Source organism: Solanum verrucosum, unplaced genomic scaffold (genome assembly GCF_900185275.1).
Source record: "Solanum verrucosum unplaced genomic scaffold, falcon-dt-bn FXZP01000284.1, whole genome shotgun sequence".
Classification (NCBI taxonomy): Eukaryota; Viridiplantae; Streptophyta; class Magnoliopsida; order Solanales; family Solanaceae; genus Solanum; species Solanum verrucosum.
In genome coordinates this window covers 262,714-278,848 of record NW_026019936.1, presented here as the reverse complement: position 1 = coordinate 278,848, position 16,135 = coordinate 262,714, and the positions used below count along the sequence as shown (strand labels likewise).

At 37.1% G+C, this 16,135-nt stretch overlaps 3 protein-coding genes across 5 annotated transcripts in view; 1 reads left to right on the top strand and 2 right to left on the bottom strand.

The window, feature by feature from the left end:
• Window positions 1–1,116: 1,116 nt before the first annotated feature.
• LOC125838471 (protein SLOW GREEN 1, chloroplastic) lies at window positions 1,117–2,609 on the bottom strand. Its single transcript, XM_049517520.1, has one exon. It carries the CDS (start codon window positions 2,459–2,461, stop codon window positions 1,499–1,501), a length of 963 nt encoding a protein of 320 aa, XP_049373477.1. The 5' UTR covers window positions 2,462–2,609; the 3' UTR covers window positions 1,117–1,498.
• Window positions 2,610–4,039: 1,430 nt separating this feature from the next.
• Window positions 4,040–8,617, top strand: LOC125838274 (zinc finger CCCH domain-containing protein 17-like). Its single transcript, XM_049517355.1, has 3 exons — window positions 4,040–4,383; window positions 6,157–6,267; window positions 6,437–8,617. Exons 1-3 carry the CDS (start codon window positions 4,252–4,254, stop codon window positions 8,297–8,299), a joined length of 2,106 nt encoding a protein of 701 aa, XP_049373312.1. The 5' UTR covers window positions 4,040–4,251; the 3' UTR covers window positions 8,300–8,617.
• A 1,406-nt stretch (window positions 8,618–10,023) lies between these two features.
• LOC125838351 (uncharacterized) overlaps window positions 10,024–16,135 on the bottom strand; it is a 37,608-nt gene continuing 31,496 nt past the window's right edge. For all 3 annotated transcript variants that reach the window (XM_049517429.1, XM_049517421.1, XM_049517437.1), the window contains exons 4-6: window positions 11,461–11,950; window positions 10,970–11,051; window positions 10,024–10,473 (exon numbers count right to left, since the gene is read on the bottom strand). In XM_049517429.1, coding sequence (XP_049373386.1) covers window positions 10,270–10,473; window positions 10,970–11,051; window positions 11,461–11,950 — 776 coding nt within the window. In that variant the 3' untranslated portion in view covers window positions 10,024–10,269. The remainder of the gene's footprint in view (window positions 10,474–10,969; window positions 11,052–11,460; window positions 11,951–16,135) is intronic.

Sequence of the window (16,135 nt, the reverse complement as noted above, 5' to 3'; positions counted from 1 at the left end):
CAAAGTTTTTCTCTGAATCAGATTCTTTGCATAATTTGTGATAATATTGAAAGTTGGGCTTGCATCTGATTCTGATGTAACTAAATACTATTCATTGTTGAGAATAAAATCAAGTAAATAAACCAGGCCCATTGGATCCAATGTGGGTGGGTTCCCTGGACCAGGCAAGCGGGGTGGGGCGGGGCGGGGGTGTGTGAATATTCTCCCAGTCCATGATTGTGCATGCTCCAGTTGGACAGCGTCTGGGGGTGAATGTGATGAATTTGAGTTGTAGGCTAACCTTTTCTCCTGTTTTCATCACTGACAACCAGAAGTTCCACAAGTAGAACACATAAAGATAGTTCATGGGAAGATATGTCGTGCTGCATGTATTACCACAGTCTATAACTCAAATGATCCTCTAAAACAAGTGTTTGTGCTATGTAATTTGGGGCATAAGTACAACAACAACAACATACCCCGTGTAGTCCAACAAGTGGAGTCTGGAGAAGGTAGGATGTACGCAAACCTTAGCCCTATCTTTGTGGAGTAGAGAGGTTGTTACCCTCGGCTCACAAGAAATGTTATCAAAGCAAGGAAATAAGATTAAAAAAAAATAGCAAGATACAAAGCAAATGAAATAGTAGATGGTACCATGCATTCAAGAATAAGAAACTTAAGCAATTACTAACTACTACTACTAATAGGAGGGCAGGGCATGAGGTTAGCCCCCTCCCAAATGAGAAAGCAACTCGCTTCAGTTACAGACTCCTATTCACCATCACAAAAGATAACTTCCACTAACAAAACAAACATCCTTCAGATAGATTCTATATGAAGTTGAGGCATTCAAGAAATGTTTGAATCTTTTTTTTTCCTGATAATATAGGTGTCCAAACCACCTTGTGCACACGTCCACTGTTCTACGATACCTGCATCCTTACACTATTACAGGTACTAATCCTGTCTGGGAGGGAATAAATCGCATAACTTTCTACCTCTACTGGAATTCAAATTCTGTTCTCCCATGGTCTTCGTTCCAACTTCATCAATGGCCACACCCTAGGTATAAAAGTTTGGTTTCATATATATCAACATATATCAATTAAAGTGTACTCATCTTAGCAAAACAAAATAAAGTACAAAACTTTCCTGCTGAACTTGCTCTCCCATAAGGATAAAAAGAAACCTCAGTCCGAGATACAAAAATAAACTTCATCTAGCTAATCAAAAGAACATGCCATGAAAGGGCAAGTAATCTAAATTGATTTAACTGCAAGTCAAGAGTCTGAGCAGAATCACCTGCTGATTCGAGATACATATATGAATCCGTCAAGAATGTAGCTAGACTCTAGCAAATATTATTTTATTTCATTGTCTAATCTATCTTCATCTTATATTAGACATAATTCAAGAATAAGTAATGTATACCAAGTTAAAGCTTCCACCTTCCTCGAAAATCTGGTTTGCTGCTTAAAAGCTCAGATTTTGAACCACCATAAACTACATATCATCGAATTCAACTCTCTTTTTCATCAGTTCCAAAGAGCTTCATCCGGGACAAAGCTGTTCTCAGATAACCTTCCACCTCGAACTTCTTAGGGGAAAGCTCGCGGTACTTAGCGAATTGCTCTCTAGCCTCTTTATTCCTGTCAAGCAAACTGTAAATCATTCCTCTACAGAAATATGGCCTGAAATCTTTAGGGTCCTCCTTTTCAAGCTCGTCATAGCTCCTCAATGCTTCCTCAACATTCTTCTGCAAGAACTGTACTTGTGCCATTATAAACCGAATATCCCTACTTTCCTTCACTTTGCTCTCTTCCTCAGCTAACCTCAATGCCTCCTCTAACCTCTGAATCACCTTCACCCCTTCACCACACCTATCCATCAACAATGCATTCTCAAACAACGCCTCGAACGAAAGAGGGGTTTTCGATAAAATCTCTTCGAAAACTTCCCTTGCATCTTCAAGCTTCCCCATTTCGTTCAACAGCCTCGCCGTTAAGAATTTCCATTCGGTATTCTCCGGCTGAGCAGACGACAACTTCTTCAGTATTTTCAGACTCTCCTCGTCCTCCCCTGATTCCAATTTTTCCTGGAGGAGGTTTTTTAGGGCTTCAATAGCTTCAGGACTGGATTCTAAGAACTGGGTCAGTGGTGAACCTTCCTCTTCTACCTCTTGTTGTTGCTCTTCCATTACAGCAGCTGGTGGGGTTTCAGCTCTTGCAAATGAGGTTCCGACCGGAAACTTCCCTAAGGCCACAGCGGCGAAAACAACAGCAACACCGGCGGATTTGAGAGTAGAGATTAATGGGTTCGACTTAGAATTGCCATTGACGGAGGCCTGGAGGACGAATCTTCTGCTATAGCTCTTATGAGCAGTTTTGGGGATTGTGAAATTGGAGGGACGGGAAGGTGAATTGGGGAAAGTGGTGGAGTGGTGGAAGAACGATGACGAACCGATAGTTAAAGTGGAGTTCATGGTGATGGTCGCCGGTAAAAGGTAGATTCCGGCGTTTATGGACGAAAGCTAAAGTCTCCGGCGAGTTGTTTTTTTTGGGAAGGTTTTAGCAGTGTGTGGTAGGGTTTTAGAGTTTCAAGAATTTACTAAAAAGGGTTAGGTGAGATTTCTTGTACTAATTCTCGTGAAGATAACTAACCCAACACAAGAGTCGGGTTTTTTCGAGTTTAGGTTGACAAACTTTTGAAGAAGATTAACGTGATTTCTAAAATATAAGTACATAGAGTATGTAATTTTGGCTTATGATAAGCGTAACTTAAGAATAAATTTTACGTCTCGTTTGAACATGATTTGATATTAGTGATTTAAAATCAAATCGATTTGAAATTGAAATTTTATTTTGATATGTAATTTGCATTTCTTAAGTTGTTATTTTTCACATATACATGAAAATTCACAAACAATGCATTATTCAAAGATGTTTGATATATCCTAAGGCGATGCATTATTCAAATTGCATGTCCGAATATCTACTTTTTAACGCGGAGAACATGTAGCTTGGACAATGGCACATATGATATCATAGTTGAACTTAGAGTCATCAGTATGGGTTAGGTCTGTTAGGTTGGTCTGACCTAACCTGTGATTTGATAGGTTGGGCTAAATTTTTTGGAGTCCATTTAAAAAAAGGAAAGTGTTTTTAAGTTCGATTTGAATAAGCCTATTGATTTGTAAGGCTTGAAATATAGATAGGACTGACATGTGGGACAAATAATAATTAATTAATAATAAAAATAACAAAAGTCTAAAGTCAAAATCTATTTAAAATTTTAAATATTAAATTTAAATACAAGTTATATTTATAAATATATACTACATAAAATAAAATCTTTCTAAAATATCTAGGGAGTCACTTATGTAGGTAGTAGCCTATGGAATATTGTCATATTTTTTGTGTTTTATTATGATTATTAGAAAATAATTAGATTAATATTTCTATTTAGCTATTTGTACTTTTACTTGAATCAAACTTAATAAATATTATAAATATAGTTTTATTTGTGGATTTGATTAACAAGTAATAACATTAACACCGTGTAATATTATCTTGTTGATATTTAAAATAATATTTTAAATTTTATAATTTAATTTTTAAAAATTATGAAAAATGCATTTTTTAAAAATAATGGGCTGACCCGACACAACCCGTAGCCCACGTACTTGTTATTCTCTATATGACTTCTTAATAGGTAGTGTAATGTTGTCTATATTAGGGTGGTCGGTGTTCATTATCTTCTTCCCTATACCAAAAATTGTTGCACTTGAAATGAAGGTCTTTCGAAAAGAACTTCACTACCTCTATGAGATAGTTGTAATATTTGCATGTATTCTACCCTATCCAAATCTCATTTGTGGAATTTTACTGAGTATATTATTATTACTGCGAGTGCATCAAAAATAATTTCTACACCTTAATACAATAAGGTGAATTTGTAAACCGGACTTTATCAGACTCCACTCATAGAATTACACCCGACCCGAGTATTTTGTTTGATATTAAATGCCTCTCTTCACACACTTAGCAGCAGCAGCGGTTACCTCATCTTTTCTCCTCTCTTCACAAACCCTGCAAATTCATTCATTCACAGCACAGATTTTTCATCTGATTATATATATATATATATATATATACGTATATATATGCATACATTGTACCGGAGCCGCCACCGGAAACCCTAGATCCACCGTCAAAGATTTTCTTGAAAAGGATCTAGTATCTAGGTTTCATCGAAGAAAAACCCACATCAATTATGGTTGGCCCTACGCCGCCGCCGACAGAGGTACCGGTACCGGCAACGGTTCAATTATCAGCTGAAGAAGAAGCTGTCAAGAGTAACACCGATTGCGTTTATTTTCTTGCTTCTCCTCTCACATGCAAAAAGGTTCAATCTTTTTCGTTCTTAATTCTCGATCGAGTGTTGATTTATCTTCAGAATTATTTGAATTTGATGCCCTTTATGTTGAGGATCTGTGTTGCAAGAGATAAAGATTGTGTTTTTAATTCTTTTTTTCCGTTAATTTCAAGATGAGTTTTGTGTTATTGGTAAACCCTTTGTTTTGGCTGCTGTTGGTAAGTAGACTACGTGAACTTTCACCTTATTGGCGAGGATTTGATTCCCCCACTTTGTAATCCCCTCCCCAAAAAATTATATGAAAAGGAACTATTTCATGATTATGTCAGTTTAAAGCTTAAAAGGATCTTGAAGGCAGATAATCTTGATTTTATAAAGTGAATTTGATGTAGCAACTTCTTTACATAATAAAGGTTTTAAGGTATATATATGTATAGTTCATACAGTAAGAACCTTTCAAGTCATCAATTGTTACTGGCTCAGCTTTTCATTTTAAATTTATGTGATGCTTGTGTGGTTGCTAAGGGTCTATTCGGAAATGGTCTCTCTATCTTTGAAGTGTAGGGGTAAGGTTGCGTACACACCACCTCCCCAAATCCCACTTGTGGGATTACACTCGGTATGTTGTTGTTGTTGCTTGTGTGGTTGCGATCCTAAAACCATCTATTACATGGCATGATTGACCTTCGGCTGGAATGTTTAGGTTACTGCTAGGTATTATGAGCTTGATTGTTACTTTTAATAGGAATTTGTTTTGTTTCTGTCGCTTTTATGATGGTTTTGTCAAACTGGATTTAGTCAATCATGGATTAAGTTTAAAGTTGGCGACTTTGATAGCGACAATAAGTGCATTGGTTCACGAACATGTACAATGCTATACGGATCACTGGCAATCACATTTGTCTTTATCTTCTTTGTCGGGATATGTTGGTTTTGCATTTGAATCTATCGGTTGTGTGTGTGTGATCCTTCTCTTTAATAGTGACAATAAGTGCATTGGTTCACGAACATGTACATTGCTATACGGATCACTGGCAATCACATTTGTCTTTATCTTCTTTGTCGGGATATGTTGGTTTTGCATTTGAATCTATCGGTTGTGTGTCTGTGATCCTTCGTATCATGTTAGACAAAGTCAATCGATGCAACACGTGCAACTACTGAAACTGTTTCTCATTTATTTTTCTTTGAGTCTTTTCGTAACTGTTCGGTAAAAACCACTTGTGTACAAAACGCCTTTAGCATCTTTCTTTATTACAGGATCTCTGTTCCTTTTTGTGTGAATGCATGTATGGTGGATTTCTCCACGCTATATAACGTCTTAAAGGGCCATACCTTACAAGGATTAAAAAAAAAACTCGGTAATAAAATTCAGGATTATTTTATCCCACATTTGGTTGGATTTTGTTTCCAATATAAGCAATACTGGGATTATTTTATACCGGATTCAACATGGATTCTTATACCAGGATTAGCAAACCCTGGATAAAACAGCTAACGACAAAGTATCCTTAGTTGCCTTTTTACTCTTTTCCTATTTACTTAAAAATAACGGCATAAATGTAAACAGTACTTTATCAAACTTAAAACCAGACACAGGTTTTGCGTTATACACCTTATATCTCATTTTCAATGCAATGAACCAAATGTTCAATAATCCAGGGATTATTAATCCCAATATTATCCCTGTGCTATATAATCCCGGCATAGCTTTGTGTACGAACTAAACAACCCTTAATGAACTAATTTACATCTATGGATCTAGATGTACTTCTATTGATGCTTCAATTTTTTTGTTGACAGGGAAGCGAGTGCGAGTACCGCCATAGTGACATGGCTAGGCTTAATCCAAGGGATTGCTGGTACTGGTTGAATGGAAACTGCTTAAACCCAAAGTGTGCATTCCGGCACCCTGTGAGTTATTTCTTTCTCAAACTGCTCTAGTTTCTTCATCTCCATGCTATAAATATGCAAAGATCCTTGTCGTCATGTATATATAGAGTTTCTACTTTTACTAGCAGATGTATATTGCTCTGTATTTGCTAGTTAGTCATTCAATTGACTATTAACCTTTTCCCTGCAGCCTCTTGATGGGTTTTTGGAAGCTCAAGTTCCAACTGCTATGGGATTTTCTGCAGCTCATATGGTATCTGTTGCACCTATGTCACAGGTTCCATATGCTTCTAGTAAACAAGCTGTGCCCTGCATATTTTTCCAGCAAGGGATTTGTCGGAAAGGTGATAAGTGTGGATTCATGCATGCACCAAGCTTTGTTTCTAACAACCCTACACAACCTCCAGTGTCTACTGCATCTAGTGAAACTTCAACTGTTAAGAAGGCATTTGGTGGGGTTGAAAAGTCTGTGCAAGGCACGAAACTTTCACAAACAAATGCTCTGAAGCCTTGTGAACTACCTAAACCTGTGATAAAACTGGGAAATCATCTGACTAAGAAAGATAATACCTTTGATGAGAAGGTGCTGCCGCCGAATTCTGTCATAAACAGAGAGCATTCCAGGTACAAGCCACCAAGTGCTCCTCCAACCAATGGCATTCCTTTCAGTGCCCCCAACAGAAAGCAGCAGCCCATTGGGATCGATGATCACAACAGCATGCAATACAAGGATGATGAAATTTCAAGGGAGCCTTCTCCTGGTTTTGATGTTCTTGTGGATGATGAGCTCAGAGGTTCAGATTATTATCATGGTGAAGATCATTATGGTGGAAGGAGGGAGAATGAGGAGAGAAATGAATATGACATGGGCGATTCTGCTGATTATGATTCAGTGGCAGATATTGACCGAGATATGTACCGTGATGTGCGTGGATATGACTCGTATGACAGGTTCCAGGGTCACTATGCTTGGGAGCAGCATATAGCTTCTTCTGAGAGAATACCAGGGGGCTCAGCTCATCTTGAAAGCAGACGCAATGGTACAGTAGATAGCCCTGAACATGTTGAGATATCAGATCTGAGGCATCGGTTATCGAAGCACAGGAGGGGTAATGGTTTGAAATCTGTTATTGGTCATGACTTTTCAAGTGAAAAGCATGTTGAAGGTCGAGCCAACAAGAGCTCTAGGAGGGATGCACGCTATTTACCTTCACATGATAGTTCTCTTAATGGTGGTCGCCTTCGAGGAAGAATAAAGCTTCCAGTTCGATCATCGTCTCCAGATGATAGGGCTGAATTGCGGTTGGATAGGGCTAGAGACCGTGGCAGATTGTCTTCAGAAAGGCCACAGCCGTACTCTTACCAAGGAAGGCCTCGAGACAGAATAAAGGGAAGAGTGCAAGAGGATATCAATAGCGATGGCAGAAACAATAGAGTTCCTCATATAAGGAGAGATATAATAAATGTCAATAATTCTGACTTCCTGCGTCCTAAAAGTCTTGCAGAACTTAAAGGTAGGAAAACTGCTGATAGCAATGAGCAACAACCCCCGAGAAAACGGAAGTTCCAAAAACTTGATGGTGGGGAGGATCTATCATTTGAAGGACCAATGCCTTTAAAAGAAATTTTGAAGAGGAAAAGAGGGGGTGAAGGTAGCATGTCATCTGGTGGGAGTGAAGACGATCAACATGAAAGAAAACACCAGACTGAGAGGACTTCCATGACTTCAGGGAATGTGGATTTTCCTTCCTCTGTTACCAAGAATATGTCTGACCTTCCTATTCAGAAGGAAGATTCTAAGCTTGTACCCAAATCAGCGGATCACCAATCTCCTTTGCACCGCAGTGAAAATGAACTTGAAGCTGAAGAAGAGATGGTTGTGGAAGGAGCAGACGCCCAAGACCACAAAGGTTATGATCAGAGAGATGGACATGATGATGACTATGAGGCGGTTGAAGGTGAAGATTACAACTTCGACGAAGGTGACCCTGATGATGAATTCTTGGATGATGATGACGATGACTTTGCAAAGAAGTTGGGCCTTGTTCACTAATAAAAGTCAGGAGATTCGTTTGCTCTAAGCTGTATTTGTTTTCTATACATCTGTGAGCTCTTTTTAGGTTCAATGAGAAGATTTAAGAAGTGTAGGGTAACAAACTTTCTTTTTTCTTGGCCTTTGTACTATTAGAAACTTTTTCTCATGTATTTAAACTCTCTGAGGTGGTTGCATAGTTTTCCACCAGTTAGAGTTGCTGGGGGGCTAGGTTTGCCCAAAAGGGTCAAGAAGACTGTATGTAACTTTTTAAAGTGTTAACAAAAAGTGCCTTTGCAGCTTTGCTATATCCTCTCCTAAAGTTGCTGGATCAGTTTAGCTTAATTGGAATTTTCCCCTTGCATAAAGACTAGGGTGATTTGGACATATTGGTTGTTTAGTCCTGGTACTAAAGTTTTGATCCAATTTTAAGAAGTTTTGCTAAAATAGCTTGCAGGTATAAATTTGATTGCAAGTCCTGACTTTGGCATATCATAAGAAGTTCTGAATTCTGATGGATGGACAAATATTTGCCTTGCAACAAGTCCAAAGGGTAGCGGTTACGGATTTCCTTTGTTATAGAAAAAAAAGTGGACCAATTGTTCACAAGTTTTGACGGACTACTAGAATTTCTAATGGTGACATTAATACAAAATCTATCACAACTTTTACACAAATTCTGATGCATCACTAAGAGTAGTTGCACAAATATGGTCTATATTTACAAAAATAAGATGGGAACAAAAACTAAACACAGTCCTTAAAAAGATAATTCGAACAAAAATTCTTGCCAGGAAAGTGGAAATTGGGCTCTAATTATAATGAAGCCTACTCATTGTTGGGCCACTAGTAAATGGGCCTTACTATCGTACATATTATCAAGGGACTATTATCAAAGTAGAATATTTATGGGAAAACTATACAAATTGGACCCAACCCAATATATTTACCCTGATTGGAGCCACAATCCAAACTATTTACTTGATTGCCCCCTTATTCTATTCACTGAACCACGGTTGATACCATTGGAGTATATATATACTATGATGATATTTATATACTCTGATAGTATCTATATACTCTGACCGTATCAAACAGTAATTGAACAGTCTTTTCACTGAAACATTGTCTCTTCCTCCTTGATGTCATCAAAGTGTATATATATATACTCTAATGGTTTTAAGAAGTAACTGAGTAGTGTTTTCACTGAAGCATTGCTTCTTCCTCTTTGATATCATCAGAGTATATATATATATACTTTAATGGTATCAAGCAGTAAACGCGAATTAATAGTTAAAAACATAGCAGTATGAAAGTAAGGGAGAACCACTTGTATATAGTTTCTCTTGGGTAAAAGTTTTTTTTTTTCCTATTATCAAAGTAGAATATTTATTCATCCCCCATGCAATCAAATTAGGATGGGGCAATATTTCTTTTTACAACTTAGGTCAAACCACTGTTTTTTTTAGTTTATATCAAATAAAGTCCAAATTTAAACAAAGGTAAAAACAACAATAAACCCAGTGTAATTCCATAAGTGGGGTTTAAAGAGGATAATATGTACGCAAATCCTATCCATACCTTTGTGAGGTAGAGAGATTGCTTTTGCTAAACCCTCTGCTCAAAAGAGAAGTCATCGAAGCAAGGTATCAAGAAAATATGATAACAATATAGCAAAATACAAAATAAATGCAGCAATAAATATTACTACACATTACATAATAAGAGACTACAAGACTACTAAATTCATGTACAAGAACTTCAAATTAATAAGCTTGGAGGAACCATTCATTAATCATCAAATCGCAATTGGCCACTGGAGAATGGCTGAACTTCAACTTCCATTGATCAACAATTACATGTGAAATGGTCAACCAGTTGAGTTTGTACAAGAGCTTCAAGCATACACAAAGGCAGTCTCCAACTTCACAATACTAGCTTAGTGGAAAAGCAAAAAATATACAGAGCATTTGATAGTGATTTGAAGCTCTTCAGAAGCACCAGCGACAGCAGGAGAATGAGCGCGGTAAACGGCCAGTTTTACGAATGTATTCTGCTTGCTTCTCTATTTTTACAGCATGTTTGTTTCTCCTGGCTTCTGCTGCTGCCAGCTTCTCTTCGGCTTTGTATCTCACCGCAGCTAGCTTGTTCATTAGCTTGTCTTGTGCTCGTGCCTTCATCTTTTCCACCTCCACCTGAAAGCCAAAAATGTTTAGTTTGCAAAAAGTTTCTCTTCGGCTTTATGAGTCACACTTCCCTTCTTAGTTTGTCCAAAAAAATGTCATCTTTCTATAATTAGAAACAACTTAACTTTAAAATTCCTATTTAACCTTAATGAAATGATGTATAGCCACACAAATGTCTAAGGCTTGTTTTAGACCCACAAATTTCAAAATTCTTCCTTTCTTTTTTAAACTTAGTGCCTAGTTAAGCGGTGTCACATTAATTGAGACGGAAGGAGTACTACTTATCCAAAAGAATTATATAAGAGGATGTGAAGAGCAGGTCTAATTTTATTGTTCTCGATAATTTGTGCGAAATCACAAAGCAAATAAAAAACATGCAAGGTCAATAGAGAAAATCTGTAAGTCATCTACTTCTGGTTCAGAGAGCTTTAGAAGTTAACTTTGCACTATGTAGATGGCTGAACTAGAAGCATAATACTTGATCGCGCAAAAGATAATTAATTACCTCAGTTTTCCTCATCTCAGCTTCTGTCTTTGCTTGTTGATGATTTTCCCATGCTTGTATCTTGATTTCTTCTCGTTTAAACCTTCAGAAAGAAAACCAGCAACTCATACACTAAGTAGCAAATTGACAATTCAAATAGAAAATCCACATAAGCTTCCACTGAGAATCTGCATTGATCAACTAATTGTTGGTTCTTGTTTTTTTCTTTGGATAGATAAGCTTTCATCAGATTATGCTCCAGAGCATACATAAAGAGCACCCATCACCATGATGAATAATGTGCAGCAGAAGTTGACGAGCATCTTAGCAATAACTACAAAGTTGAATAAGCTAGCAAATCTTTTTTTATAAAAATATATAACAGGATCAACGTCATTAATGGGGCACCAAGGAGGTCGCGTGAATAACCTAGCTTGACTTGTAACTATATTCTAAACCTCAACAAAAAGGCTCAAGAACTAAAATAAGATTTCTAATATCCCGGAAATTACCTGGCTAAGTACTTCGCTTTCTCTGCATCCTCCCAAGCAGCTGCACGTGTCTCAGTGACAGTGGTATTTGGTTGGTCTTGCTTATCAGTTTTCAGCAAGCTGGATGCATTTCTATCCTCACCATCTTTGCTAGCCCAGGCAGCAATATTCATTTTACCAAGTTTAGTTCCAAGTGCCATGATTTCTCTTCGAGTTTTCATCTGTAATTCCTGGTCAGACAACTCATTTGTATGAGCATCCAAATTATCATTTGAAGGACGAAAAGGAGAGGAAGCTGGTGCAGCTCCCGGAGTTGATGGCCGAGATGAAGTTGGGCTGCGAGTAGGTGTAGTTGCTCTCACAGGTGTCCCAGTCCTGGAAGGTTCCTGGCTTGCAATTGGAGTCATTTCCGTGCCCATATCTCTCATTGAGACGGACCTTGCAGTCGATGGTGGGGGAATAACAGTTGCACTATGTATAGAAACAGACGAATCATGACGGCTCAGATTTACTGCAAAAAAATATAATCGTTTATCATCTTGCATCCAAAAGTTCATCGTATTTCAACAATTTACTGTGGACGATCATGAATCAAGCACGACGTAAAGGCACCATAAAGCTTAAGTTCCATGCTTATAGTAAATATACTAGGTTGTGGACACATGCATTGCACATGTGTCTCATGAGAATTAATATAGACTTCCTAAAATGGAGTATATAATACTCTATTTAAATATGTGTAGAATGAGCAATTGAAAATCTGGAAAGAAAAAATATAATTTCAAATTGATAAACAATCAAGCTAGTTGCATGACTTCATTCGTAAATGTAAAATTATTTGACATCTTCTGAACCTGCAAAGTTGAACGATAATTCAGTTAGGAAGTAGATTCAAATACAATTTATATTTGTAACGCAAGATTATTTTTTTGTCATGTAACAAAATGAGATACATGCTCGGAGTTATTTCCTTTCTTTACAAAGCTAGCACTTCAGGTATGATATTAGTTAATAATGGGAAAAAAAAAACTATCTATACTTATATTAAAAGCTAAATTGCTCGAACTCTTCAAAAATGTCGGTGGGTGTGTGTCAGATTCTCCAAAAGTAGTGTATTTTTGGAGAACCTGCCAAGGGTGCGGCATCAAAAGTGAAGAGTCCGCACAACTTAGATTAAATGTGAGAGACCACTAAGCAGGCAAAAATCACACAGTATCAAACCAATAAAGTTGTATATAAAACCAAACTCACGAAATACATACATAATCTTGAATTTGGTTTGGAAATTATTCCCAACGTGATTCTTTTGGAGCAAACTAAAAAAATAAAGTGTGTCAAATAATTAGAAAAAAATATATCATCAGCACACATTATTTCGTAAATACAAACCATATTCAAGCGGTAAGCATGAACTGAACTTGTTTAAAGGAAAAGGAATAATATTACCTTATGCCGGGCACAACTCAGCAAATAAGAGGGAAAATGTAGTTTTTTGGGCAGTCTAACAGAAAAGGAGAAAAAATAAAATGATAAAGAAGTTTGACATTGTGTGGTGACTTTTATAAAGTGTAAAGAATATGAAAAGGGTATAGAATATTTAACGGATTGAAGCTCAAAAGACCAAACAAATAAATGTTGTAATATGAAATTTTGGTACTATAACTAATAGTTATAAAAGGTTTGCAGTTTGCACACTAACTGTCTACAATAATTACTGCAGATAGAAATAGTATTCCCGGTTCAGTGCAACTGAATTAATTATCCAATTGATAGAAGACAAACATTTTAGTTTGTATAATGCATGTTAATTAAGTGATGAGGACAAAGTGGTTATGATTAGGGACATTTTGATAATCCAACTTTCAACTATGGAGCTTCCCACTTCTAGAATAATATATATATGAATAAGAATGATGATATATCTCTCTCTATCCATCCATCTATTACAGTTGGTGTATAGAAGTATTTATTTTATCTGCACACTCATATGAGTAACAAATCTTCCATCTTATCTGTGTTTTGGCTTTTGGGCATGTGTACAAGTTCCCATACAGGAACATCCGTATAACTAGTCCTCATGAACATTCATTTTGACTCTAATACAGATACATCACATTTTGATTTATCAGCTACAATCTAGTAGAGCACATCGCATCTTAAAATTGAGTATATCAAATCCAATCTAGTTTAAGCAAGAATCTAGAAAATGGAATTGGTACAGGAAATTCATCAAAGAATTTTTGAAACTAAAAGAGGAGATGTAGAAATGTCAATGTTACCTATCATGAATAAGGTCATGTGATAGATCTACCCTCTTCTCTGTTTTGAGCAAATGTAGAAGTGTGTCCACAGGACAACACTGTAGAGCTTACTTATTCTTTGCGTTTATTTTTCATTCATAAATAGAGATTTCAACTTCTAGTGGTTAATCCTTCTACTCCAAGTTCCAAAATATTAAAAACTACTTCTATTCCCATAAATTCTATCACAATAGATGTGCCTCCTTTAAATATCAATGACCATAAGACCCATACGATCTCATCTCCGACAAAAGCGAACAACCTCTTCTCTACCCACTCAATCAACCATGAATACAAACTTTACTACCAATTCCCTAACTACAAGTGGACGGATTGGCTGCAACCCCTATCTACATGACGCCGCTAGTACCCAACACAAACCCATCATCTTGGATCGAAATGGGTCAACAAGGCCACCCTCTAACACTGCATGTCTTGATGGAGAATCAAGAAATGATTCTAGAGATACAAAATCCTTCAATCCTAGCTCAGATTGTGTCGAAGGGGGTGAGGAGAGCCATGGAGACTTACAACGGCCATCTATGAATTTCGGCAACCCTTCAACCACCAACTTCCCGGGGTTAGTGTTCCTTCGCATTCCAACATGGGAGACACAACTGTACACTCCCATGCACAAAACCCATCCAATGGCAGTGACAACCCCCACCAGGCTACCGAACATCCAAGACATAGACCTCTTATACCATCACTAGCAAATACAGGGAACCAGGATTTTCTTTCGAACTACGAGGCAGGTGGGATCAATGAGCACAGAAGTTCAAATGTAAAACAACTTAGCCTCCTCATCTCAGGTACACCCCCCCGTAAAACTAGTTCCATTATGACCAGCGAATATGAACACACAGGAAAGAGAAGAAGCTTTAGAACTAATGTAAGAAACAAAATAACTGTGTTAAAGGAGATAAACTAATGATCTGCAAAGAGAAATACAACAAGGAATTCATCCTTGTCTGTCTCCCGAATCTATTAAAAAGCTCAATAGATAGCAGGCGACCGTACAACTATCAGATAGAGAACTATGTTATAGTAATGAATCCAACAATAAGGAACCTAAATGCAGGGATAGAATCCAACAAGAACATTCAGGTTCCTGCATTTATGGAAACTAGTTACATGATTAAAATGTTCTTATTGGATTTCGTCCCTGCATTCAGGTTTCTTACTGTTGGATTCATAACTTAAACATAATCCCCTATCTGAGAGTTATGATCGCCTGATATCTAGTGAACTTTTTAATAGATTCGAGGACATATAAAATGAATTCTTGTTGTATTTCTCTTTGTAAATCATCACTTTTATCTTCTTTAACATAGTCATTCCTGTTCTACATTAGTTCTAAAGCTTCTTCTATTTACTACGTGTTCGTATTCATTGGTCGTAAAGGGATTAGTTTTACATGGAGTGTACCTGAGATGAGGAGGCTACATTATTTCACATCTGAGCTCCAATGCTCTTCATTGATCCCGCTAGTCCCGTAGTTGGGAAGAAAACCCCAATTACCTATGCTAGTTCGTGCATTTGCCAGTGATGGTACAAGAGGTCTATATCTTTGATGTTTGGGTAGTCTGGTGAGGGGTGATCGCTGCCATTGGATAGGTTTGGAGCATGGAAGTGTACATTGGTGTCTCTCATATTGGAATGTGAAAGAACGATAACACCAGGAGTTGGTAGTTGAAGGGTAGTCGACATTCATAGATGGTTGTTGTAAATCTCCATGGATCTCCTCATCCCCACTGACACAATTTGAGCTTTGATGAAAGGATTTTGTATCAATAGCATTATTTCTTGACTCTCCATCAAGATATGTAGTTTTAGAGAGTTGCTTTGGAGACCCATTTTGACACAAGATAAAAGGTTTGTATTGGTTACAAGTGGCGTCATCTAAATGGGGGTTGCCCCCACTACCAATTTGTCCATTGGTATTGAGGAAATTGGCAAGAAAAGTGAAGTTTGGATTCATGGTTGATTGAGTGGAATAGAGTTTGTTTGCTTTTGTCGGATATGAGATCGTATGAGTCTTCTGATCACTGATATTCAAAGGACACAAATCTATTGTGATAGAATATATGGAAAAAGAAGTAGTATTTTGGGAGTTTAAAAATATTTTTGGAATGTTGGAACTAGGAGCAGAAGAATTAACTGCACAAAGAAGTAATATTAATGACAAAATGGAAGAATAAAAGAGAGAAAGGAAGGACCAACTATCATGAATAATAGATCAACCCTCTTCTTTGATTTGAGTTAGAGTTGACTTATTCTGTTCATTTTCTTTCTTTGCCAAGTTCTGCATTTATTTTTCATTCTTGAATAGAGATTTCAACTTCTAATTTTTTAGTTTCAGCAGTTAATCTTTCTGCTCCTAGTTCCAACAACTC

Coding starts and splice junctions, on each gene's coding strand:
- LOC125838471 (XM_049517520.1), bottom strand. CDS start 2,461: ATGAACTCCACTTTAACTATCGGTTCGTCATCGTTCTTCCACCACTCC.
- LOC125838274 (XM_049517355.1), top strand. CDS start 4,252: ATGGTTGGCCCTACGCCGCCGCCGACAGAGGTACCGGTACCGGCAACG. Junction 4,384..6,156: donor CTCCTCTCACATGCAAAAAG/GTTCAATCTTTT, acceptor TTTTGTTGACAG/GGAAGCGAGTGCGAGTACCG. Junction 6,268..6,436: donor AGTGTGCATTCCGGCACCCT/GTGAGTTATTTC, acceptor TTTTCCCTGCAG/CCTCTTGATGGGTTTTTGGA.